This window comes from Falco rusticolus, chromosome 8 (assembly GCF_015220075.1).
Source record: "Falco rusticolus isolate bFalRus1 chromosome 8, bFalRus1.pri, whole genome shotgun sequence".
NCBI classification, from domain to species: Eukaryota; Metazoa; Chordata; class Aves; order Falconiformes; family Falconidae; genus Falco; species Falco rusticolus.
Genome location: NC_051194.1, coordinates 59,489,390 through 59,515,448, shown reverse-complemented (window position 1 = coordinate 59,515,448; position 26,059 = coordinate 59,489,390). Strand labels below are relative to the sequence as shown.

The window sequence follows — 26,059 nt, the reverse complement described above, 5'->3', positions numbered from 1 at the left end:
AAGCCCTGGAGCCGATGTCATGTTGTGTTGTGTGACTGGCAAGGAACAGGAGATTCTGGAGCAGCCCCAGCTCGAGCATCCATTTTTGGCAGGGTAACTTTTGGGATTGGAGTATCATATTATGTCTAATTTCCATACTATGAGCAAATCCAACTTGATAAAGTGTTTCCTCAGTGCTGAAGGCTGCCAGATTCAGCATGGAAGGTGCTGAACTGGTGTAACAACTCCTATGAGCTGAGGAACAAACGGATCACTCTTTAGTACATGAGTACTTTGTGTGTAGTCAACATTCGGCAAACAGCAAAGCTGTATTTAAGCAGATACATGCGCTCTTGAGATTACAGAGACAGTGTCCAACATGAATCCAACAGCACAAGACAGTGTAGCAGAAGCTCTGATGGTGCATATCACTGAGCTCACAGACTATTTGGCATCACTGCCATCCATGATAAAACAGTCAAACCTGATGCAGGAATTTCTGTTGGTACTTATGGTTTAACCTAACTCACTGGTCACAGCAGAAGTCTATGGTTGTTTCTGTATCGTGTTCCCTGACCTTGTAGACTTGCTTTTTTCCTTAGCCCCCACTGTAAAACATACCTACAATAACAGCACACCTTGAATGGTGCTTACTGTACCTTGTCCTACTGCGAATGACAGGCTTCTGCAATGGCAGTTCGGTTTCTACTGCAGTCAGATCTCCAAAAAAATGCTGTTTCCCCCATGAGCTTTTAGAATATCACATTTCCAAATTCAACTGCAATACGCCATTCCTTTAAAGCAATAAAGGTACGTACTCACCTCTGCCCAACCTTCCTTCAGAAATGTGGTCTAAGGGAACATTGATGCTGCAGTTCCCAGTGTGCAGGCACTGCTGCCACAGGGATGCTTTGCCTTGGCAGCACCTGCACTCCTGGTTCTCACCTGCTCTGTGCAGTCGTGGAGGGGGAAAGGCAGGAAGGCATGCCCCCTGCAACCACACAGTCCAAAATCTACACAGTGGTCTGCAAAAGCAGGTGGAAGCAAGCAAGTGGGAGTGAGGGCTGCCTATGGCATTGGAGAAGTATTACCAGTCTCCCCCCGACGCTTGTCTACATGCAGTCATGTTTCTTGAGATGACAAGCAAGAGCCACCCACCTCCCACAGGAACTGAAGCAAGCCTTAAGAGCTCCTAGTTAAGCAGGCTGTGGCTGAGAGCAGCATCACTCCATGGAGCTTCAGCAAGAGCGTGATGCACACCTGGCTCTCCAGTTGCAGCTTCTGCTGCAGGAGCACTCCCCAGAGACTCTCTGCCTGCTGCTCGCCTGCCAGCTGTGTGGTAAGATGCTCCTATGTGTGAGTTATCCCATGGCAACTTAACAGATATGAGGCAGTGCAGCAAAACCTTGGGTTTGTCCTGTTTAGTGTCATGCTTTCGTTGCAACTTGTTCCCATTTCTGACAGTTGAGGACCTTTCCTGCAGCAAGGAACAAGATTCTTTTCCTTAACTGGGGGAGAAGTTCTCAGAGGTACCACCTTTGAATTAAGCCAACTAAATCTTCATGTCATGCTTTTAATTGCTGCACTGGTCCTCCTCACGTGGCTTACAGTAAGGCATCAATGCCTGCAGCTCACCGAACTGAGAACCGTGTGCTAGGACACAGCTGAGGATGTCTAACAGAGGCAGCACTGAAAGCAGAAATACCATCGATTTTCCAGCCATTAGCAACCCATCTAATTACTTGCATGTGCAGAGTAACCCCAACCACGCCATCATGTTCCTGCTGCTTCTAAAACCTGGGTATCTGGCATTTTCTCTGTTGTCTCATGGTGTTGACAGTGGAGACGAAAGCGACCGAGAGATGGGGACTGACCTCCCAGCCCTTTCTGGGGCTTCCCCCTTTCACAGCCCCTCAAGTACTTCTGGGGAGGTGTGGACTGTCCTTTCCCCAGCTCCTTTTCTGTGTCCTTCCTTTGCCCAAGAGCCTCACTGAAGGAATCACTGCTGTGATGAAAATTGCGATTTTATCAGAGGGATTAGCCAGGATTATGCTAGCAAAACACCACTACACCCCCCTGCCCCCATCTAACAAGGGTCAACACAGGTACTGCCCAGCAACATTTTCTCTTCCCCCCCAATGAGCAGAGGTTTTCATTTGTTGTACTGCTTTGCTAGGAAATATTTCCAAAAGAAAGGAAATAAATGGCTGCTTTGCAATGAAATGAAATAAACATTCCCGTTGCTGAAGTCTTGCCAAATTCTTGTCTTGTTCAGCAAGACACCCCAGCCCTGATATGTTCTCTTCAGCTCAGTGATTTTTTGGGGGGGGGTTTCCTCTAGCATCATGGCTGAAGCAGCTTAACTACTCTGAGTGCAGTCCTCCTAAGCTGCATCCCAGCAGGCTAAGTCACATGCTAATTTTGGGGTACAAATCAAAACAGTAGGGAGCTTGGCTTTGCACAGACTACCTGGAATACGTGGATTATGACCAGACACTAGCATACGGACTCAGACACAGGCTGATCCTTTTGCCTTCACCTAAAACACGGAGAACACCATGTAAAGCTCTCTGAAGTCTCTTCCCTCTATAACACCAACAGTAGAGAGTTCTCCGAGCTCCCTGTTGCTATAGACTGGGAGCAAAAAGTGCTAAAACCTTGGGAGAAAGGCTGTTTTTGTGCAGCACATCTGATCTGCTCACCAACACAAACACCTCCCCTGCAAGCCTGTCGCTGGATGGCTTCTCACCTAGACTGGCAAGCCCCGGGTGTTGGAGCAGAGCTGGAAGAAAATGCTGCACAAAGTTCAAAGTGGGCAAGTTCCTCATTTCATTTCCCATTCCTGACCTTGGCAACTGGCTCCACTTTGTGCATCTGGAAGCATTACAGCCCAACAGCATTTTTTAAGACCATACATCTCCCTTCTGGCCATTAAATATGCCATTTGCTTAGTATATTTTATTGCAATAATACCATGTCAGTTAGAGAGGCTGCAAAATTCACTTGCTGGCAGTAAACACTTCTCTTGTGTCTGCACATGAAATGCCACTTTCTCTTCTTATGGCTTGAGAGGGCAGCAATTATTCTGGGGGTAGGAATGGCATTCACCTGCCTGGATTTTTGGGAAAACCGGGGGCAGCTGAGCTCGTGGAAACATCACTCCTCATCTAAATGCACATTCCCACAGCACAAGCCGTGGGTCTTTAGTCTCTCTGAACCAAACCAGCTCTGGGTATGGATCAAATGGGCTGTACTACACCAAGTGTAAATACTTGCTTTTAAATAGCTCACGTAACGCATCACAGAGGTTTGACCGCACAGTCAGGGATTTTTGCTTTGGACCGCCTAGCCCTACATAACCTCTGTCTCTTGGATATAAACAGGTACATGGTGCTAATTAAGACAGAAGAAACACAGAAGTACAAGCACAGAAAAGGGCGGAGGGAGCTCATACAGCTTCTGAGAGAAGCACTCCCCAGGTTTTGGTGCTCTCAATGGAAAGCCGGGGCTGTCCCCTCTCCCATCCTATTTCCTCCTTCCCTTTGCTGTCCCCACCGGCCCATTGAATGGTTGTACAGGGACACCCACTGCGGCCAGAGGAGACGCACCTTGCTCTGTCCGTCTTGTCACATGAACGGTTTGCAAGACCCAAAGAAAGCCCTCACGGCAACCCAGCAAGAGGAGGCAGAAAATGCTTCAGAAGCAAGCAGCAAATACATACGCAAGAAGGGGTGGGAAAAGTGCATCGTTAGGCTCTCTGCAAATGAGGGGCTCCCTCTGGCCCTCAGCCACGCGTACTGGCAGCCTCCTTGGTGGAGCCTGGTGCTCACGCCTGGCTGAGGGTTGGGGCTGGGAGCGCAGCGGGGGAGCACTGAGGTGACTGCAGAAAAGCAGTGGGCAAAGCAAGAGCATCTCTTGACATTACTGGAGAAAGCTGCCACGCTCATCAGCCAGCCAAGTCAGACAGGACTGCCCTGTGTGTGCCCGACTGAGCGCAACCAAGCTCTTTCACTGCCTGTGTTTCTCACAAACTAAAAGCACCTACTGATGTACCTGTCCCCTCTGCCAAACAGGCACTCTAGGAAAGACAATTACCACCTCCACTCAACCTTTGCCTCCACCCACTTCCACGGGATCTCTAACAGACATGTCAGCAAAGCCCTAGCACAGTTTCTGGGTCCCCCACAATCTCGCTGTGCACCATTTTGAAGGTGTCAATGAACAAGTCCATCCACTCTTGCCGCTCATTTCCAGTGGCAAACTTGGCTTTTTCGGCGGTAAAGGCCAAAGTGGCCACCAGCTGGGTGTACATGCTGGGGTCCTGGGTTTCCCGCGTGGAGTTTAGGAACTGGGCGATCGAATGTATGGTGCTGGGGAAATCTATGTTGACTCCCTCTTCCATGGGGCGGAAAATAAGTGGGTTTACGTTCCCAGGGTTCCTGTCATCTGCAAGTGAGCGTCAAAAGAATATTTTCAGGGCTTGCTAGCAATGGCTGCATCTCTGAAAGCTCCCTGGCTTCCCTATGTGCACCGCACCAGAGGGAACAGAGCTAACGAGGACAGAGAAGTAAAGACCAAAGCCAGGCTTTAAATCTTTCTGCCACATTTATGTCTGAGGAACTGTGGGATTTGTACTGAAAACACTCGCACATCAACCGAGAGACCTCAGAATATTACACGAAACCTTAACTGCCTGGTTCCTTCCTACTCATCCAGCACAGGCATGATGGAGAAAGAGCAGTGCTCAGGAAGAGGGCCACAGGGTCCGACTTCTTTCTGTATACAGGATTCAGCCATTATGGAGCTTTGAATTCTGCTACGTGCAAACTTATACATGATGCTGTACAGCCAGAAAGACATCCGAGGGACAGCATTATGTAAACTCCTTGCCTGGCACTCAGCCCGCTGTGCTTTGGCTACAGCCACTGCCCTGCAATGCTCCCGTGCGGTGGCCGGGCTAGTCAGGACCCCGAGAGCCTCCATCTCCACCTGGCTCCACTTACATTTGAACAAAATCCCAAAGCTCGAAGCAAAGCCTTTTGCATGGGTTAGAAAGCGCCTCACAGAGCGTCATGCGGTTTCTATCCAAGCAAGTGGTCAGTTCAGATTTGCTCAGCATTTAACCCATTTAACACGCCAGCATCCTGTTAGCACCGCAGGAATCAACGGGTGGTAACAGGGAGACAAGGATCTGCCCTGAAAACAGGAAAACCTGGATTTCCTTCGGCAAAGTACTGAGACAGGACACCCTCACCTGCAGGTGTGAACCCGAAGCGGTGATGTGCCTGGCTCTGCCAGGCAGCAGGGAGGAAGCCAGTTGTGTGCAATACCTGTCCCTTTCTGTGCTCTGCTGACCATGCCCAGGCTGGAGCTGGAGTGCCTGGCACGCGCAATTGATTTGCTTCTTACAAGTGCCAGGACTGCAACGCCGACAGCCATGGGGCCGGGAGCAGGGCTGGGTGCAGCTGCCTCCCTGGCCTGGACCTGTCTGGCCTGTCTACCATGGGACACACGCATTGGGTGTGCACAAAGCTCACCCACATACCCTGCGAAGGGCACCACCTCCATCCAAAGGGTTTGAATGCGAGTTGGCACCAACTCGTGAGATGTCCTTGGAGAACCAGAGGAGCTGAGCTCTGGGCAAAGAAGCCCCAGGCTCTGTCACATGCCTTATGTCACAGCACATCCAACAGGCTCCCTCGTCGCTAGGCGAGCTATTTGCTATTGCAAATCCTTCTAAATGGTGACAGCAATGCATCACAGACCATCCAGTGCTACGGGTGGAAGGTGCTTTGCCCAAAGGCTCCTGAATGGGTATCACTTAAAACTTGATCTACCAGGCCTAGCACACCAGGACATCTTTTGCCCATGCTGAGATGGGTGTAGCAACACTTTTGCAGGAGGCCCACACTACTCAGCCACCTCACTCCCATGTCCTCGGGGGTACAGGTGTAGGGCCTGCACCCGACCTGGCCTGCCTATGGCATGGCTTGAGGGATTTGCCCAAGAGGGAACCCTCTCAGATGCTTCCTCAAGCCATTTCTGGTCCCCAGGACTGTCAGGTACCAGTGAACTGTTCTCACCTTTCATCAGGAACAGAAACACCCAAGTGCACTACAGGGAAAGGACTGCCAGCTTCGCCTTGCTTTGGAGGGCTTTGATGGCCCAAGCCTAGGAGAACACACCACTGCTTGGGTCAGTCTCTCTCCTGCAGTGCTCCTCAGAAACAGGGAGGCTGCAAAGACCCAAACCTTTGAAGACACCCGAGCAGTCACCAGTGTGGCATGGGGATGTCGCCGCCTTGTGCATGGATCCGCAGGACAAAGCTCCTCAGAGGACACTCCAGAGGAGCCTGTGTGGATAGCTCAGCATCACGGCTGGACATCGTGCGCTCTGCATTGCCAGGTGCAAATACTCAAAATACTAGTGAGATGTCTTAGATGGGAGTAATTACAGCTTTCCTGTCTTCAGATTCTGAGTGTCCTGGGACCAGTTTTCCTTTGCTTTGTATGGAAACGAAGGGACTTCTTTGAAAATGAAATTTGAGATTCTGTATAATACTGAGTTGAAGCTGGGGTCTTTCACAGCAACATTGACGGCAAGAGTAGAGATAAAAATTGCAAGAGCTGGCAAAACTTTGTCCTTTATAAGCTTTGTGTATACCAGCAAATAGTGCATCTATTGTGTTTGAACAGGCACAAAGACTCAGACAGACGGAACTGCTAGTAATTCAGGTTGCAGATCTGGCCTTTAACAAGCAAAATATGCTCAAGTAAAGCTACCTGCAGCGAGCAGCGGCCGTCTCCTTTATACTGCAGGATCCTTACAGCCTTTTTCCTTTAATCCAACACCCTCAGTTAATTGTTAATTAAATACAGCCAGTGTTAGAGAAGCCAAAGCTTTGGGTCCACTATGGTGTCATTTTCCAAATGGTCCCCTACCCCCTGCTCTGTCCTTGTCACTCCCGCAGAGCATCCTGCCCAGTGCTGCAGGGTGGGCTCTGCATTTCAAAGGTCACATGGGTGGGAGAGTTTAGCAAGGGGCTTTTGACTTCATGTATAATAGAAACATGGAACAACTGAGAAATTAATTGCTGAGTTTGAAGGTCAAAATTTGGTGGGACAGGGAGAAATATCAGGGCTGAGCCATGCTAGTGCACTAACATGGTGCACTTGTACCTACCTGTGCAGAGAACTCAGAGAGACACAAAAAGAGCAGGAGATGAAACCCTGGAGCCTCTCCTCATGTAAAGTAACACTATATCCCGAACTCCTGCCATCCAAAGGGAATGAACAGGGCTGCACACCCTCTTCCCACTCCCGAGCCATGTGCACTCTCCCCCATCCCTTCGTGCAGATGGCATGAAGCTACTTGTAAAGTTTACCTGTTTGACAAGGCAGCTCAGGGCAGACGATCTGTGGATCTGGAAGGAAAAGAAACAGGGAAAACTGAGTGACATGCTGCCACCCCCCCTCAAGGCTTGCACAGTTGGGGTGGCAGGGTGAGGTCTCTAAAGGGGAAAGGACTCCAAAGGGCTGCCCCAAAAGGCTGGCCCATATCTGAGGCAGGACTGCTTACCCAGAGCTACATAAAGGTCAGCCCCCACCATGAATGACCCAGCTTATGAGCTACTGGCCAACCTGCTAGGGCACAGCATCTCTACAATCGTTGCAATGCACCATATATGCCCCCCAACCCCAAACCCTGGGGGTGAAAACTCCAGTTCCAGTCAGAACTGTGCAAGGAAAGGTGCAGACCTGGGCAGAGCACGTCCTCCATCTTGTCAATGAATTCTTCTGCCACCAGGTCTGAGAAGAGCCTCATCTTCTGGACTCGCTGGGGTTCATTGCAGGCAATGGAGACCAGGGTCTCACTCTGTTCTGGCTGATCAAACATGTCTCCAATGCCAATGGTGTTGACAACCACATCTCTACCGCAAAGAGCCCCTAGGTTCTTGTCATCATCCCTGGGGTCATAGCGCCCATCCGTGATCACCACAGCAAACACTTGGGCTTTTTCTCGCCTGCTTTCCTTGATGAGCTTGTTGTAGGCAAACTGGAGAGCAGATGGTGTCCAGGTGCCTCCCGCAATCCACTCCAGGCGCTTCACTGCCTCCTTGAAGCTTGACAGTGAATCGATGCGCTCATCATCAAGCTTGATGGCTTCGAAGGTCCCCTCGTGACTGTACTGCACCACTCCGACACGGGCACCTGCCGGTGAAGGGTCACATTACTTGGCTTTGCATCCTCAGGGAAAAGTGGGGAAATTCAGCAAACTTTCATACCAGCAAAGAGCTGCCTGCCTGGCCTACAAAGCTGGGAAGGAAAGAGGGAAGAGCAGAAACTGCAGCAAAAATGCTGGACAGATGGATTGCAGCCCAGGGCAGATACAGACAAACATGGATGCTGGAGGGATTCAAGACCCTTTGAGTTTTCCCATGTCCCACTCTGTCCCCACACAGCCCAGACCTGTCTGCGACTTGGGGTCCTTGGCAATAGAGCCCAGCCGGCTGACCACGTTGACAACAAAATTTTTCTCCAGGGTGAAGTTGGTGTAGCCAATACTCTCCGAGCTGTCTATGACGAACATGATGTCCAGGGCACCGCAGCGCTTCTCACAGTCTGGGGAGAGGGACAGAAAGAGGAAAGCACAAAGGTCAATGATGGTGGGGAAAAGAGCCAACAAGGCAGAAGAGACCATCTATGGGAAGACAGAGACAGTTAGCATCACACCAAGCATCGACAGGGTTTATGGTGTTGCCCACAGCAGCAGCGTACGGAGGATCTTACATGCATCTTTCTGTCAATGTGTATCAAAAGAAACCTTTTTAATCACACTGTGTAATACGCTTCATCCTATCATCTGGACCATGCGACTCTACGTTATAGCTCACTGCTCTTGCGATGGCAAAGCTAGATTCTGGGAGGTAAGCCAGGCTGTCCCATCAGTGCCATCACACTTAGTGGGTGGGCTGGGGCTGGGGTGGGCAGGATGGACTTCCCGTGGTGTCTCCTCTGCAGGGTGCAGAGCGGCAAAGAGCCCACCGTGCTGGCGGCTCAGTGCAAAGGGCAGCTCACAGGGCAGAGCTGTGAAGGAGCCAGCCTCTGGTGACCCCCCCTCCCCATCCCTCGAGTGGTCGTTCCCCTGCCCTGAGGAGAGCTGATGATCTGCTCACCACAGCATCCGCACGTCTCTCGCACGTAGGTCATCACATCGCAGTCCTGCCAGCAAAGAGGTGCAGGGTGAATGCCCCCCTCCCCTTACACAGCATCCATCCCCTCTAAGGGAAAGGAGAGCCTTTCCCACCCAGCCGACCCCCTCCCCTCTTTCTTTGGCTCCCATGGGATGCCACAGGCCACTCCACCAGGCAGCGGCAGGACCTGATGCCCCGTTTCGTTCTCAGGCTGTGCACAGCAAAGCCATGGTTGCCCAAGGAGAAAGAGCAGGGGGGCTGCAGAGCAGTGCTACTTACAGTCAGGCCAGGGTCTCCTGGTGGGCCAGCGGTCCCCTGTAAGAAAAACACAGGGATTTCAGGCACAGTTTTACCGTGAGTTCCCTTTTTGGGAACTAGATGTCAGAGCCATCAAAAATGTGCGGTTTTGCAGGGGTCTGTCACGGGAAGGGTAGGAAACCCTTGCTGGGAGCCAGCAGACACATCTGGCAACTTGTGTTGCCTCCAGCAAGCCCTGCTGCAGGGCTTGCTCACTGGGATCCTCTGGGCTTTAAAGCATCATGGAGAAGTGGGGAGGGGAGGAGGGAGCTGCAGCATCTGCTCAGACACAATGGCACGGTACCGTACCTCAGGGCCAGGTTCACCAGTTGGACCACGGGGTCCAGGCTCACCTCCTGGGCCAGGGTCACCCTGGGGAAGAAGCAAAGAAGGATCAAATATTTCTCCAGCAAGGATGGCGATGCAGCTGCTGGTGTTCAGGGCTCCTCTTGACCCCCTTGTCAGACACAGCTCTGCTAAGCACGGTCACCAGCCTGCCACCGCTGAGCCTGGGGGCACGGGGTGGGCAAGGAGAGCGGGCAGCCCCATCCCCAGCACACCGCGCAGAGGTGTGGGAGGGGGACGCTGACCCTGTGGGCAGTACGGGAAGTCTGCTTACCGGTTCCCCCTTCTCGCCTTTGGTCCCTTGCAGTCCTTTTGGTCCAACCTCACCTCTTCCTCCCTGCTCGAAGGAAGGAGAAACAGATCCGGCATGGAGCACATCTGGATGTGCTCAGGCAGAGGCACTACCACTATGAGCCTGTCAAAAACACGCCTGCCTGGCCTGGGAGAGCACCCCGTAAACTGGCAGCTCAGTGCAGATTAAAGAAACAGTGTTTACATAGGCGTTAACTAAGAATCAAGAAGTTTTGCAAAACATATTTCAGATGGTTTCAAAAGCAGTTGGGCTTGGGAGATACACCCAGGCTCCGCAGCTGCAGGGAACAGCCAGGGCAGCTGCCGGCAGGACAGGCTCCTCGGCCATGCACCTGGAGGGTCGGGCAACAACTGCTCAGCATTTCAGTCAGCACAAGAAACAGGCAACGCAGACAAACACACTCACCTTGGGTCCTGGCAGTCCCTTCTCACCTTTGTCACCCTGTGAAGGGACAGGAGGGAGGGGTCAGCACCCAAACAGCACCAGCCCCACACTGTGCACACATCCATCCGAAGTCTGCAGCGAGGGACGCAAAGCCGAACAGCAGGTGTAGCTTTGGGCCGATGGTTGGGGTGGTGGGTGCAGCCACCTCCCCAGCACCTCTGCCGAGGCTGGGGTCCCTAGCACCTCTGCCGTGAGGCAGGTTCAGTCCCAGTGTTCAACCCCCTCACCCGCTTGGTGGGCTCCACGTTTTTGTGACCCCGATCATTTTTTCTCCTCCTTCTCTTTACTCCCAGGCTACCCAGCTCCAACAGCAATCTCCACCGAAACAGGTTTCCACAGTACACGCATGTGCACTGGATGAGGCACACATACCTGTGGTCCTCTGGGTCCGGGGTAGCTAAAGCCAGGTCTGCCTCTGTCACCCTTTGGTAGAAAAAAATGACCCATCAAAAACCAAACCCAGTCCTCCTGACCTGGCGATGCCAGTGACAGTCAGAACTGGTTTCATCTTCTCTTGCGGTGAGACACCACCTTCTTTCAGCTGGCCCTGAAACATTGGGACTGGCTGTGTGAAGCAAGGTTTTGCAGGGTCTTGGGGATGTCACATGCCGGGGACACCCCTGAATCTGTGCAGGGTAAGGGGTGTAAACAGAGCTGCCTCGGCCACAGCAAGACCTACATCTCTGCCCCATAGGGATGCCCAGATTTGAGCCATTCCATTTCTGAGGCATGCAAGTTTTTCAGTGGAAACCGTCTTTTTCTTTTTCTTTTTTTTTTCTTTTTTCTTTTTTATAAAAAAATAGCACACCAAAATACCCTTTCAAATGTGGAGTTGCATTCAGGTACTTTACCTTTGGTCCTGGTGGTCCAGCATCACCTCTTGGGCCCAAGTCACCAGGGTCCCCACGTGATCCCTGTAGGACAGTGGAGGAAATAGGTGAGGACGTTCCCTGTGGCTTCCCTGGCCGCACAGGGGACTGTGCTGGAAAAACCAGCTCTTGACATGATGCTGCAGGACCATATCCCCTCCTGATGAGGTTTCTGTGACAGTGCCTGATCCAGCACTTGGGTTCCTGCATCCCATAGAGCCACATGGATGTCACGGCACTACTGTGGGGTGCTGGACTGACATCCAGCCCAGGACAAATGGGAGCCCAGGGAGTCCAAGCTTTCCTCACCCCATGACCCGCTCTGATGTGTTCCCTTCCATGTTGTCATGGGAATGCCTGGGACTGGAGTGATGGAGAAGCAGGGACTCCTGGCTCCTGCAGTTTCTCCTTGCCCCAGGAAGAGCTAGCCAGGGGCCTCTGGGCTAATTTTTGAGCATCCCTGAGACAAGGTCAGGCAGGCTTCCCTCAGGAGGGACAGTGCAGCCAGCTTATGTCAGCAGGGCAAGCTCTCGCTGCAGGAGGAGGAGATGGTTACACAGATGCCCGAGGATGACTTACTATCTTGCCTGGCTCTCCCACGGCACCTGAAGGGCCTCGGGGACCTGGCAGTCCTTGGTCTCCCTGCAAAACAAAGAAAGATGCAAGAACATATGGAGGCAGGTGTGCACGAGGAGGAAATACAAGTGAGCTGCCCTGGATGGCAGCAGCACTCTCCTTCCCTCCTGGCTGTCACTAACCCCTGCTCCAGGCTTACCCTTGCTCCTTTGCTTCCAACCTCGCCAGGCAGGCCACGGGGACCTTCAGGACCAGGATCTCCCTGTGAGGAGGGCAAAGATATTATTCCTGGTCAGGGATGTCTCCAGTGTTGTTTGTGTACGTGGCACTGCTCCTTGGAGTGAGGAGGCATGATGCCATCCTCAAATCTGGCATTTTTCGGCTTGAAACACAGTGTAGGGCAGTGTGCCCTCTGAACAGGTCTCTTAGCCTTCAGCTTTGCTGCCCTTCATCGCCTCTCTGGATCAAGCCCTGGAAGAGGAGGCTGTACCTGCTGGCATCAGGGCAGACAGCAGGCACAGTGGGAGCAGAGCACCCACGCAGAGCCCACTGGGATCTGCTATTCCCAGCTCTGGTGCTGGATACTTCGTGGCTGGGCAGTGGCGCATCACACACACCAGCCCCGTGCATCTTGGGCTCATTTGCAATAGTCTGGGCAGGTGCTTTACTTACCCTTTCTCCTTTGCCCCCGGGAGTGCCTTTGCTGCCTTTCGTCCCTGGATCTCCACGTCGACCCTTGGCAGACACAGAAAGTTACATAAATGGGATGCAAAGGTGGATGCTACCGGATGGATGACACCTGGCTGCCTTGCCTTCTCCCACCCGACCCAAGAGACTTCTCCTTGCCCCCTTAGCGAGCATGCACCTGGCAGCAGGGCAGCGGGGATGCCACGCTGACACTGCTTGAGATCTTGCCTTTGGCTTTTGGGAAGCCACAGCCAGACTATTCTATCAGTGGGGTGGTCACTGCAGTGACCACAAACACTGGTGGTTCATTCCCTGAGGGTTAAACACTCTGCTGTACTTCCAGCTCATCCAGCGTTGCTTTCCCCACTGGATCTTGCACAAGGGCACAAGCCAGCTGGCCTCTGGCCTCTTGGTGCTGGTGGAGCTGTGCTGCTGTGTTCTGCCAAGGAACATCGCCTCTCACCTGCTCCCCAAATTTTGCAGTGGCCCACCACATTAGCTTGAGTCTGTGTGGCAAAATTGATGTCATGACACTGCCCTTTTCAGACAGCTCTGCCTTAATGGCCACCAGATCTCCACTCTGTGAGCTCCTGCAAGAAGGCAGCAGTTTGGGGACCTTGCAACCAAAGTGTCCCTGGGCATCCACAGAGGCATTTGTGGTTGTGTGGGAATACAGGATGCTTCTCTAAGGTGAAATGGTCAACATCAGGCTTGGGATTATGGAAGTACTGCTCTATGAAGATGGTGGAGACAAGGGGATCTGCATCTGCACATCCATCTTTTGGGATGCAGAAGGCAGGGCAGGCAGGCTAAACAGGGGACTTTCTCAGTGCTCATCCATGAAACTGCATCAGGCTCCTGTGGTGTGCCCACTGTCCAGGGACTTATTCAGACACTTACAGGCTCTCCTTTGGGTCCAGGAGGTCCTGGTTCACCTTTGCTTCCCTTGCTTCCAGCAGGCCCTTGAGCTCCAGGGTTGCCTGGAAGTCCCTTGGAGAAGAAAAAGAAACACAATTTGTCAGAAGAGAGGTCAAGGTGCACACGTGCACCTCTTCTCCTGTGCCAAGCAGTCCACCCTTGAGGAGAGGAGTGTATGAGCACAGAATTTATACTTCCACGCACCCGCCATGCCTATATGTCAATGCTATGTGCACAGGCTCCAGCCTTGGAGCAGCGTGATGCTGTGTCACCTTTCCTCCATCACCCAGTGCAAAGGCTTGTCAGCTCTTCCTTACAGCATCTGTCCAGCCCTGCCTAAAGCTGGAGGGTTACTTCAGCCTCCTCCACTACCTCTGAAATAACTGGCCATCAGCATAGCAACCTTGGGCTGTAAGGTCAAGTACAGTGGGCAAAGCCTGTGTTAGATCTCTGAGAAATTCATCATTAACTTTTACTCACATGAATAGAAACAGCCTGCAAACACTGGCATGGCCACAAACACTGAGGAAGTCATGAAACTGTAGTAGGGGAAATCACAGCCAAACAGGGCCTTTCTACCCAGGATATGATGGGAAAAGGAGGAAAGATGCAGTGCAATGGATCAGCTAGGAATGTAAATCCTCCTAAGTGTATTTTGCTTGCTTTTCTCTGCTCAAAACCCATATTTATTTGGCTCTGGGCAGCTGCAGGGATGTTGCGCAGTCCCTTCTCCTGTTGCCTACAAAATGTACTGGTGGGGACACACATGACAGGAAAGCTCATTTGGCCACCCAGAGGCTTGTTCTTTCTCCATGCCAGTGGGCTAATTTTCAGAATCACCAGGATGCCTTGGCAAGCAGTCACCTTTGTGCTGCAGCTGATACCGCCCCAGCTCCACGCTGCATGGAGCAGACCTCAGTAAGACACTGGAGACATCTGAACGTTGCATGAACCTACCGGGCTTCCTTTTTCTCCTGGAGGTCCTGGGGGTCCGCTGCGACCAGGTCGGCCAGGATCTCCCTGAAACAGCCAGAGAACAACAGTCATTGCCTGCATCAGCAACATGTTGCCATGTACCACTGACGTGCACCATGAGGAGCCCAAGGAGCAGCGCCAGCAAGGCTCTTTCCTCAGCTCCTGTCTCTGGTGATGGGATCCACACCCCAGAGCCTGCGGGCTCCATGAGTAGCGATGGATTTAAGAGTAAACACAGGCAGCTGTCCCTGCCCATGGCCTCGGCCCACACGCTCTGCTTGCTGCTCAGAGCACTTGTACCTTTATGCCTTCATCTCCTCTTTCACCTTGGTCTCCTGCATCTCCTGGGTAGCCATCAGGGCCCTAGGGAGGGAAAGGACAAAGAACCACACATTTTGCAGTGGCAACAATATACACTTTTCCTGCAAAAAAAGTCAATTGGCTTAGAAAGTTGTTCTGGAGACTAAAACAGTGTTTCCTTGCTGCTGGTGATGACAAAAGGAGCAGCTCCTCCTCTCCATGTGGAGGGGATGGATGCTGGGGGATCCCAGCTTAGTCGCCCACGGAAAGGAGGCACAAACCCAATCAGGCTGTGCTCCCCATTCTGGGGATCCCAGGCCTAGGATCAGATCATGCAATCTGTAGGAAAATGGGCCAGTAACCTTTCGTTGGCCATCCTTATAAATGTGCAACTGATTCAGCAGCTACACAACTGATGTGCTGAATGAAAGAGTAAAGCATTCCTACCTTGTCACCGGGGTCTCCCTTGCAGCCCGGTGGTCCAATTCTCCCCAGCTTGCCCTGGAGAGATAGCATTCAAAAGAAGAAAGAGAAGCTGTAGGTGTCTGAAGGGAAAATACGGCTTTTCTTGTTAAGTTACTGAGTTTTAACATCATCTGCTGACCATACCTGTCATTAGCTAGAGAATAAATAGCAAGTGTATTCCTTAAACAGGAGTGTGCTATGCAGAAGCAAAGGGAGGAGGACAAAGTAGCTCCAGCATGGGTGTTGGTGGGAATTCAAGCATGTTCATCCCACACACGTGCCCTGGGTGATGGACACATCCCTTGAGGCTAGATTTGGCAGTCACTCACGTCCACGATTGCGCTGGTCCTTTGCCGTGCACGTTGCGCCAGAGCAGCTCATTGCGGTAACCCCGCTGCCCGGCGGATGCTGTGGGAGCTGTGACTGCCGGGCTCTGCACCCTAAAACAGCTTTGCCCGTAGTGCTTAGGCAGCTCGCCTCGGCTAGAGAGTGGTGGGGGCTGAAGGACGCTGGTGTTTTAGAGCTTCAGCAGGCGTTGGAGGCGTTATCTCACAGATGTACTTGGCTGAGCATGTAAGAAAGCGCTGAGAGCCAACCCAACGCGTGCTGGGCAGCAGACAAAGCCAGCTGAAGCCTGGCCACCTCGGGCTAGGCTGTCCCCCTGCGGCACATCTGCACGGCACACAGATCTAAGGGGGTTGTGTCCATCTACACTCACCATAGAGGGGTCAGAGGATTTCAGGGGCTGCTACAAGGTACTTGGACCTGGCTTTAGGGCTTTAATATTAAGGACAAGCAGTAGCTTAGAGATGAGATTTTGGATTCTGTGACGAAGTGCCTTGGAAAGCAAATTTCTGCGGAACACTCTGTGTGTGTGTGTGTCCTGTAGGGGTCACTAACACTCAAGACAGATATCTACACCCGGATGATCTGGCTGTATCCCCTCCTGCAGCAGGAGCACACCCCGGGTTACACATCTCGTTCCTGCCCAGAGCTTGCTGACGAAGGGCTAGCGCTTCTGTGACCTGAATTAATGCATCTCCAGCCAGCTCAAATATTTCTACAGGCCATGCAGAATGATGTGCAAAAAACTTCACAGAAACCCCGGTCAGAACAAAAAGCTACCGTGTGGGATGAGATGAACAGAACAACCTGTGGGGACCAGGCAGGGTAAAACAATGAAACATCAGGAGCAACATTACAGGGTGCTCCCGGTGCTGTTACCTTCTGTCCATCAGTGCCGTTCCTGCCTGCCAAACCAGCGGCACCCTGGGATCAATGAGGAGAAGAAGAGGGATCAGTGACATGTTAACACACACTGAAGGGTTGGTAGCTGGAACAACATGCAAGTTAGAAAATGTCCTTTCTTACCCTCCGTCCATCAGATCCAATCTCTCCCTGGGGGAAGAAGAGAACAAGAGTCAGCCAGTCTGCCTACAGCCCTCCCTCCTGTTTAGCTTGGTAAAAACATCAACACTTCACAAGATCATCAGCAATGCCTGAAGGAGACAGGCTTTGAGATGCCCCTGAAAGTCTGCAATGACACATTAATAGGGTTGTTATTCTCCTCATTACAGCTAAACTCTCCCTCTTTGTAACAGAAATGTGTGTGTCCTCTGCCAAGCACCCAGACGTCCTTTCAGTCTCTTCTTTCTCACCTTCTCTCCTTTCAGCCCCGGGACACCCTAGACAAGAAGAAAAGAAGAAAAATGCTGTGTTAGTGCCTGCCCATCGGCAGGAGTGAAGGCAGTGGAGCTCTGGGGGTCTGGGGTGCGAAATGGGCAGGTGAGGGGAAAAAGCAGAGCTCCCCCTGCTTTACCAAAGATCAACAAATGCAAAGAGCTCAGCCACTGGCTATAGGATTCTTACCTTGGGACCAGGGTATCCAATCGGACCTTCAATACCTGGGTCACCCTTAAGAAGAAGACGTGGAGAGTTAGCTTGAGCGCGGTAGAGATTTGGCCCCAGCTAATGCAAGGGCAGCACCACTGGCTGCGGCAGGGGGGACAGGACTTTCCACAACTCACCTGTCGTCCCTTCAGCCCAGGGGAGCCTGGCTCACCCATGTTCCCCTTTGCACCCTAAGGAAAGAAAAAAACAAACATAAGTCCGGACTTGGTGCTGACTGAGAAAACGGCAGTTTCTGGGAGCATCAGGCTCACTGTGACTGCTCCTACAGAGCCTGGGGCAGCGTGTCAGTGGAGTGGGACCTGCTTTATTCTGGGGAAGTCAGGGAAAGACTGTATGGGGAGGGGTGCACACAGGAGGGTGGGACACCCTGCACACCTGAGAGCTCTGCTTGTGATGGTGGGACAGTCAGAGACAACTGCTGCCTGACTCCTGTTGCCCTCAGGCACTGAAGGTGCTGGCTGTGGCTGGCACAGCTGATGCTCGGATGCCTCTCTGCACTGATGTCAATGCATCAGCCTCAGCACGGACATGAGGACACACTGGTGCTGGCTGTGTGCTCCATTCACTGCAGCATGGCAGTCTCCCAGGGCCAAGATAGATGCTGGGGAGTTATATCCCACCTGGGGGCTATGCCTGAGGTGGGATCTGGGGCATCCTACAGTGTCTGTGGCAGGCACTGGCATTATTCTCTTCCCACAGGTTAGGGCGACATACCTTCTGCCCTCGGTATCCTTTGGGACCAGGTGGACCTGCAATCTCCAGGCAGCTCATCTTGTAGCACTGAAATAAAACAAAATAAACAGGAGGTGGTTTATAAAGCCACGTGGTGGCTGCTCTGTGTGCTGAGCCAGCGTGCACCTGAAGCTCAGCTCTGCACCACGGCTCTCCACACACCTCTCCCTGTGGCCACAGTGCCGAAAGCTACTGTGGCTCCAGCTGGGTCAGAATCGGGACAGCAACAAGCAGGCAGAAAAACGCTGCCCATAAATTAAAAGCAGAAAGTTGCCACAAGCACATTCATTATGGCTTGGCTCTGGGCCTAAACTGAAAGAACAAGACTGCTAAGTGTCAGGCGAGGTGGTGTGGGCTTGCTCTTCTGGGGCGATCAGGGGATGTGCATGCCCTCTGGAGTATTGCTCCACACACTCCTCCCTATGTATGCCAATCCCTGTCTGCGTGATACCAGCAGGGCAGGAGCTTCAGCTTGTACAGCACCTACAAAACGTGCCTCCGAAGTGATGAAATGGGTCTGTTCAATAGACCTGAATTCATTGCAGGTGAGGGGGAGGCAAAGAATGAAAAGTCCAGTATGCCATTTTAACCACTGGGTAAGGGGACAGGCCCCCAGGCTCTGCAGGGATCCACAGGTGGGCAGAGCCCCATCCCATGCAGCTCGCTGCAAAACCTGCCCTGCTGCTTCGGGGCACGAGCTGGTCTTCTGTAAGTGCGGCAACTTAAATCTGTGTCATGTGGCAACAGTGTAGGAGATGCTGCTCACTCACCTCTCCGTAGGCTTCATGTTTCTGCAAAGGACAAAAGAGGAAGAACATAATCAGTTAAGGTGGTCATTCCCTAGAGAAAAACAGCATCGCACCCTCGAAGTGTGCATGACTTCAAGGGAGAGGAGGTGGTAAAGGTCCCATGACTTTAAAGATGTTCCCAGCAGAGTCCTTGGTTAACACTGTCTCACAGGTGGGGCTTCAAAGACCATGCTGATGGTGAGCCCATACCTCAGTGCTGCGCATTCTTCCACGCACCCCTGGGTGGGGACCAGGCTGGGGTATGGGTCTGGCCTTCAGCCAGAGCCGGCACTAGGGTGGCAGCCTGCCCAGACATGCCGGGAACAGAGGCACAAACCAGGGAGTGTTGGTTGAGCACCTGACTAGAGAAGCCAGAGGTGCTGAGACTCCCTTTGGCCCATAAGTGCTGAAAGGACGTAAAAAAAGAGGAGGAAAATGGAGGCTTTTCCTGGGTAGAGGTGCTCTCTAGAGCCCTGCCAAAACCCACCGTGGGGCTGCTCAGAAAGCACCTCCCCCCCATCCATGCGCTGCTTCTCTTGTCCCCCCTTATAGTCCCTGCACCCCAGGGGGCATGCCGTACCATAGCCTGGATTATCCTGTCAATGGTATTCATATCGATGTCCAGGGTGTCTTTCTGCGTGATGGCATAGTTGTTGCGGTACAGCTCGTGGGGCAGATTGGCAATCTCCCGCAGCCCCTGCTCGTAGACGTTCTTGCTGGGGGCCACTGCGAAGAGCTTGATCCCCATGTCTCGCGCCCTCTCAGCCTGCATCTTCATCCCCCCACAGGGGCTGCCAGTGACATGGCCATCGGTGATGACTATTGCAAAGTTCACACCTGAGGCCATCTGGGTCTGGATCTGCTCTGTCATGTTGGAGATAGCGCAGTCCGTGAAGGTGCCTCGGCCAAGGTAGTTGATAGCATACAGCCTGGGGAGGTATATGTCTTTGCTGCTCGTTAAAGGGCTGTAAATTTCCACCACGTCTGAGTAATGAAGTCCACCAAACTGCCAAGTGATGTAGACTTGGTTCTGGTAGAGCTCACTCTCCAGTTTATTGATGAACTCAGGGATGAATTTCTTCATTTGATCCACGAGGCTCTGAATAGGCACAGTCTGCAGGGCAATGCTCTCCGAGGTGTCAATGATGAAGTACACGTTGATGGGGCAGTTCCTCTTTTCTACATGGAGACATTTACTCAAATCATGTCAGAGCACTTCACTCATCACTGCACCCCCTTCACTGTCCCTCAGAAAGCTGGACCGAGAAGCATATATAGACAGCGTATAGAGAGCAGCACATGGATTTGTGAAGAGAGCAAACAACAGCACGAGGCTTGAAAGTCAGCTTCCTGCGAGGGTGTTGCAGCTTTTACTAATGGCTAACTTTACTAATTTGTTCCCACCTGGGTTGGAGTAAATGAGGAAACTGAGGTCTGAGTGCCAGATTCGAATGAAGAAGAGCAAGGGTATGACTTTTGCTCTGCTTGCCTGCTAGGCTGCTGCTTGCTCTCTGATTTCTAAACATTTTCAAAAAGATCATACTCAAGTGCGATACTGGAAAAACCACCAGTCCCACCTAGCACTAGCAGTAACATCTGTGTTTGGATCGGATGACTCTCCAGTGCCCAGAACTTCAAAATCCTAAGATATGCTGAGTGCTGAAGCAATCATGAAAATCTCACCCTTTTTTTTTTAAAAAAGTCAGGCTGGGCACATACATCACCTCATCTGCACTGCAACTGAAAAGTGCTGAAATTGTCAAAGCGGACAATTTTCTGACATCAGGAACAGAGCTGAGCTCTGGAGACTGGCTGGTATTTGTTACTGCAGCAGCTGGGAGAAGCCGCCACTGGCCGACCCCAGGCTTTTCAATCTCCACCTCTCCTCACTCCAGTGCAAACCCAGGAAGGGGGGTTTCGGTGGAGGACAGTGTTCCCTACAGATGGATTGCTATCACAGGGCACTGCCTGTGACAGGGAAGGGACAGGAGAGGTGAGACGTGCCACTGTCAGTTCTGTGTGAGCGGACTCTACAACTGAGCATGGCCATTGTTTTCGGTGAAACTGCTGCCTACAAAGGAGAGAGACACCCAAATTATCTGGTTAAATACCTGCACAGGAGGTAGAAGTGACATCTCCAGGATCCCCATTAAACTGAGCATGGAGAGGAACCAGAGCCACACAAAGGAGAGTGGAAAAAAAGGCTTGTCGGAACATCTCAGCAGTTCTACTGGATATTTAGATGCCTGTGGGAAAACAGAAGTTACATGTTAAACACGATATGCAACCTCCTAGCTCTGCTGGGAAGACACAAAGCCAGCCAATGCTCCTTGTAAATCCTGTCTGTGAAAAACAAGACCTCTCCATCACCATGACACATCACTGGGCTGCTAATATAGATTTTTGTATTGACTTGAAAGCTAAGAAATTAAAGTATTTCCTTTATAGGAGTATGGGCGAATGATTTAAAACTGCTTTAGCTTCTCTTTCAGTCTGAAGGGAGGGATAGGGTGGTGGAGCTATGGACAGTGCATCAAGGATCTTCTGGTTTCATGGTTTCTCTCCTGGCTGCCTCATGCCTCCATAGACTCCATCACCCCCAATCCATGCAGACATATGCATCCGTGCTCCTCTCTGCCTGCTTGGCCAGACTACCAGTGAAAGCATGGAGCAGGTCCTTTCCACCTCCAACTCCCCATGCGGGTGTGGTGATGCCTGCGTACACTGGAAAACTACAACCCCCCTTCCTCAACAGTGCTGCTCTGGAGCCCACACAACCTGCGGAGTGAAGGGATGAATAAACAAGGATTGAAAAAGTGCACATCTTTAGCATTCAACCCATCACTGAGCCCCAAGGTCCAGCTGCACATGGGAGTGTAGTTTGTGTAGGGTTATGATAACTTAATCAGAAGAGAAGCTAGAGATCTAGTCTGAAAAGTTCTTGGGAACGTATATAAGTGTTCAGAGAAACCCAGGATTTGAAAGGATATTCACAGACAAAACTCAGGCCACACTTACCCACAGCAAAGAATACGGAGAAGAGGTGATGCTCACCTCTATGTCTAGAGGAAAATAGCACCAACCAGTCTGGCCCCTTGATGGCACGCAGACCAAGTGGTAGCAGAGAGGCTTTTCTGCTTGGTGATCAACTCAACGCAAACCAAAAAGGGGCACCAGTGATCTGCTTTATGAAAAGAAGGCCCGAGTACAGTCCAGAAAGAGAGCTTCTTCCTTGAATGGCATTTTTGGGTAGGTCTTGGAAGAGTCCAAGGCTTGAACAGACACTGAGAGTGCATTTCACTGCATTGGCAGTGCAGAAAGAGGGCAAGTTAGTAATGCAGCTGAGCTACTGCCTCAGTTGCATGAGAAATGACATTACTTGAAGATTACAGGCAGCTCAGCTCCCCCCGCATCTCCCTAGAGACCTCTCTCCATGTGGCAACCAGCTATTCCCTGATGGGACATCGCCCTGTTACAGCTTACACTGCAAGCTGCAGTTCATCACAGGGTTCTGCAAACTGGGTTATGCTGGAAAGGCTGGTTTGTATTAGTGCTGCTGATATCCTCACAATAGGGACAGCCTTCCTTCTTACTAAGGCTTGTGCATATGCTAACAAGCCTGCAAGAGCCAATGCTCAGGCTGGATCTCAGATAGAAGAAGAAACCTTCACGCTCTTTGAAGATCTCCTGGGTGGATCCAAATGCTTTGGGAACATCAACTTGAGGTGCTTCACAGGCACGGCTCAGCAAAGCCCCCTGACATCAATGTGCCTCCAGCTCAGCACCAAAATGTCCCTACCAAGTAGTACATGGGTCCTTTTCCTCCCCCTCCAGCTCAGAGAGGCTGCAGAGCTGTCTGCAGAGACCCGACTGTGGCCTTGTGAAGGCCCTGCATAGGTCACTGTGGCTCAATTTTCACTGCACTGCAGAGAACAGTAAAAGTATCATATGAATAAAATACTTTAATGCTAAAGGGGTATTTCAGTTAAGATCAAGATTCCTCCCTCTAGCCTTACTACAGGCTTCACTTGTCTTGCTTGCCCTCCCCAAAGCAGAGCTGCAGGAGATCCTGATCTTTTGTGGAACACAACAGCTTCGTGCCTTCAGACAGCACCATTTCAGAGCCGGGCTTCAGTGGCGACTGAGGAAGCTGGAGACATCAGCTTTTGGAGCGGCTGGGAGCACTGGAGGCTTTGGCCAAGTGTCTGACTCACAGATCATCACGTCCCGAGTTTAACCACCTCCCTCCCTCCCTCCTGCCACATGTGTGTGAGTGGGAAAGTTGCCGCGCAGAAGAGCTGCTCTCCAGGCAGAGCCACAGCAAGCAGTTCAGCTGCATGGGCAACCAGGGCCAGCTCTGGCACAGGACTGCCCCTGCCCGCAGCCCCTGGGCTTTGAACCGAGGCAGTGAGGCACCATGGCCTTTGCTTCTACACCGGCAGAAAGTTGAAAAGCAACAGCTGGAAAGACCAGACCCAGCTCACTTCTTTGTGGTCCTGTTGCACGCAGAATGGGTGGACACGTGGGGGGTGTGTGTGTGCTGCTGGAGACTCCTCTCCCATCTAAGGGGTCTCCATGGCTGGGGTGGGTGATGGTGCCTATTTTGGCATCTTCAGAGCACTATCAGCTCTTGTGATGCTGTTACAAATCTTGTAATGTTTGAAGTTTTCCTTAAAGCCCCACCTCCTGCTGCAAAACGGTGAAATGAAATCTCAGGTTTCACCAGCAAAAGGGTGCATTTTGGACTAATGCATTTGCTGGATGTTGAAGACAATTTTTGGACACTGATAGTCCAGAAAACTAATGGGAAGAGCAGGCTGGAAGCTGACTCATTGCACTTGAATACTTGGGTCTGCCCACCCTGCTCTTCCTTGACCTTTCTCCCTCTGCAAGAACAGGACCATGATATTGTAGGAGCAAGGCCTTACAGTGACTTATCTTGAAATTTCTTTCTCTCAGTATTTGTATTGCTGAGTGATTCATCTCTTTCCCCACAAGATGCACACAAGGAAAAAACACCAGGGAACCTTGAGCAGTGATTTTGGGTCCTCTGAACAGATTTTGAGGACGCTGCTTTGCACTATCCTCCCCGCATTAAGGTCTATGCTCCTACCAAATGTCTCAGATGCTCAGCAGAAAAAAGCATGGTCTTGTCTACTGCTCCCACACTCAGACCCCAGGTGACCTGGCTGTTACGCACATAATTGCAAAATTATATGGAGTTATCTACACAGAGCCCTGCAAAAATGGTGGTCTTGCAGGAGGACCTGAGTTTTTTGCTTGTGGGTACTTCCCACCCTGACCAACTGAACCAAATGTATTATTATGGCAAACAAATGACTTGCAATGACTCTTTCAAATGTGAAAATTATTGTCAGTTTATCTGTGCTCTCACAACAGATTATCAGATTTTAATGCACCAGAAAGGTCACCTCATGTGCTTGGCCAGGCAGAACCATGGTCTGTCTTATCCCACACATCGATATTTATGATGTTCCTCCTGGTGCATGGTGCATTTCTCCCTCAACACCACAACATCTATTATAGCTGAGCAAATCGTTCCCAGATTCACAAAAATTCAGGTTCTCTGCTCTCTAAGCTAAGTCTGCCTGCAAGGACCTTATTTAAAGCCACAAAAATCGCATTACTCTCAAGAAAGGAGAATTACAGTAGCTATGCTATATTCAGAATAATGTTTGAAACTGCACTGAAGCTCTGACACGGACCCAGCCCCAAGTCTTTTCATGGCCATGCCCAGTGGTCACTGCTCAAATGCTTGCTGAATAAAACCAGAAAAACCCCAAAATGTGTCCCATCTGGAACAGAAGATTTTATAAACGCACCTTGTCTTCCTCGTTTGCGTGCCCACAGTTTGCACGTTGCACGCGGAGGGAATTGCAGTGTCGGTTGCAGTCACTATCCAGACGTGCCCATAGTTTTAGACCCTGGGCACACCACCCAGGGTGAAAGTTTCCCCACGTCTGCTGGGGATCCAGCCCTTCTCCAGCCCTTCTATTCCAACCATCTCAGAACTTCAGCCAGGCAAAGGCCAGGCCAAAGGAAGGCTGGGGGAGGGAGGAGGAAGGGGGGGGGGCAGCTTGCCCCCCAGGGATACTAGAGCCCCTTGGAGCTTTGGCTTTGGCAGCCAGAAAGCTCCACGTACAGCACTCAAGCAGACCCCTGCCACCATAAATAAATAAATAAACAACAAACAATAAATAAATAACTGATGACAGGATCCAAGTGCAATAAGCTCACAGGCATTTCCAAACGTGCTGTTACCCCGCAAAACAGAGGAGCTGGTGCTGATGGAACTCAGCATAACTAGGAGATGCGAATCACAGGTTTGACTAATCCGTACCTGCTGAAATTCCGAAAATCAAAGAGGAATGGTGCAGCAGAACAGAGGCTCAGGCGCACAGCAGCAGCGCAGTCCCGTGCTGCTGCTGCTGCCATCGCTTCACTGTAGCTGCTGAGGTCAACCCAGTTGTCCCAGGGAAGAATTTGGTTCAACAGGTCCCCACCAAGAGATTTCTATACCTCTGGCCCCGGCAGAGCCTGTGGCTTACGCTACCTGCACCTGGCAAACCCCCTTGGAAATGCCCCCGAACTATTGAAAAGTGGAGAGCAACAGCAAAAAAATAGATTTCTTACAGCAGGTTACTGCCTGAGCACGATGTGCCTGGGATGAGCGGCTGGCGGGGCAGCCCGGGAGCTGTGCCGCCCGCAGAGCCCCCGCTGGGATTTCAGAGCCCGGCTCTGGAAACCCAAACCGGAGAATTACCAGCTGGAGAAACCGTCAGCCAACAGCCACCCGACCGCCTCTACCAGGAGAAGAAACTCTGCTTACCTGGAAAACGAAGTCATGGAACTCTGCTTCCCCAACCCTCCCAAGGCCGGGCGCAGCGCTGGGGAGCGGGCGGGACGCGGGGCGCTCCCTGCGGCGGGGGGCGAGCGGCGGGGCGCGGGGCGGAGCGGCCGCCTCCAGCCCCCCTCCTCCGTCCCTGGCAGGCTGGAGCTGCCCTCTGTGTTCCTCCTCCTCCTCCAAAATCCGGCACAGCTTCCTCTGTAGTAGCCCCAGCCATCCACGGAGAGTCACTGTGGGTCCACCGCCACCGCGGGAGGGTCCCCTCCCACCCGCCCCCCCCCGGGGCAGATGCTGAGCTGGGGCGAGGCTGTCATCTTTGGAGCCGAAGGCCATCTTTGTTTTCAAGAGCTGGAAGAAGTCTCGTTTTTCCATGATGAGGCCCCTTTTCGTGGTTGGCAT

The 26,059-nt window shown here is 51.9% G+C and overlaps 1 protein-coding gene across 2 annotated transcripts in view; it reads right to left on the bottom strand.

The window, feature by feature from the left end:
- Positions 1-25,752, bottom strand: part of COL6A2 (collagen type VI alpha 2 chain) — a 28,374-nt gene extending 2,622 nt beyond the window's left edge. Inside the window, exons 1-28 of one of the 2 annotated variants that reach the window (XM_037397195.1) lie at positions 25,643-25,752; positions 20,904-21,038; positions 19,373-19,971; positions 18,775-18,795; positions 17,987-18,052; positions 17,389-17,442; positions 17,231-17,275; positions 17,020-17,046; positions 16,733-16,759; positions 16,586-16,630; positions 15,344-15,397; positions 14,897-14,959; positions 14,579-14,641; positions 13,604-13,693; positions 12,689-12,751; positions 12,216-12,278; positions 12,020-12,082; positions 11,423-11,485; positions 10,944-10,994; positions 10,533-10,568; positions 10,089-10,151; positions 9,779-9,841; positions 9,452-9,487; positions 9,155-9,200; positions 8,448-8,600; positions 7,737-8,189; positions 7,364-7,402; positions 2,306-4,425 (exon numbers count right to left, since the gene is read on the bottom strand). In XM_037397195.1, the coding sequence (XP_037253092.1) occupies positions 4,130-4,425; positions 7,364-7,402; positions 7,737-8,189; positions 8,448-8,600; positions 9,155-9,200; positions 9,452-9,487; positions 9,779-9,841; positions 10,089-10,151; positions 10,533-10,568; positions 10,944-10,994; positions 11,423-11,485; positions 12,020-12,082; positions 12,216-12,278; positions 12,689-12,751; positions 13,604-13,693; positions 14,579-14,641; positions 14,897-14,959; positions 15,344-15,397; positions 16,586-16,630; positions 16,733-16,759; positions 17,020-17,046; positions 17,231-17,275; positions 17,389-17,442; positions 17,987-18,052; positions 18,775-18,795; positions 19,373-19,971; positions 20,904-21,009 (2,748 nt within the window). In that variant the 5' untranslated portion in view covers positions 21,010-21,038; positions 25,643-25,752 and the 3' untranslated portion in view covers positions 2,306-4,129. Of the gene's footprint in view, positions 1-2,305; positions 4,426-7,363; positions 7,403-7,736; positions 8,190-8,447; positions 8,601-9,154; positions 9,201-9,451; positions 9,488-9,778; positions 9,842-10,088; positions 10,152-10,532; positions 10,569-10,943; positions 10,995-11,422; positions 11,486-12,019; positions 12,083-12,215; positions 12,279-12,688; positions 12,752-13,603; positions 13,694-14,578; positions 14,642-14,896; positions 14,960-15,343; positions 15,398-16,585; positions 16,631-16,732; positions 16,760-17,019; positions 17,047-17,230; positions 17,276-17,388; positions 17,443-17,986; positions 18,053-18,774; positions 18,796-19,372; positions 19,972-20,903; positions 21,039-25,642 lie in introns of those variants that run through there. The other variant, XM_037397194.1, reaches the window with a different exon arrangement.
- Positions 25,753-26,059: the final 307 nt, after the last annotated feature.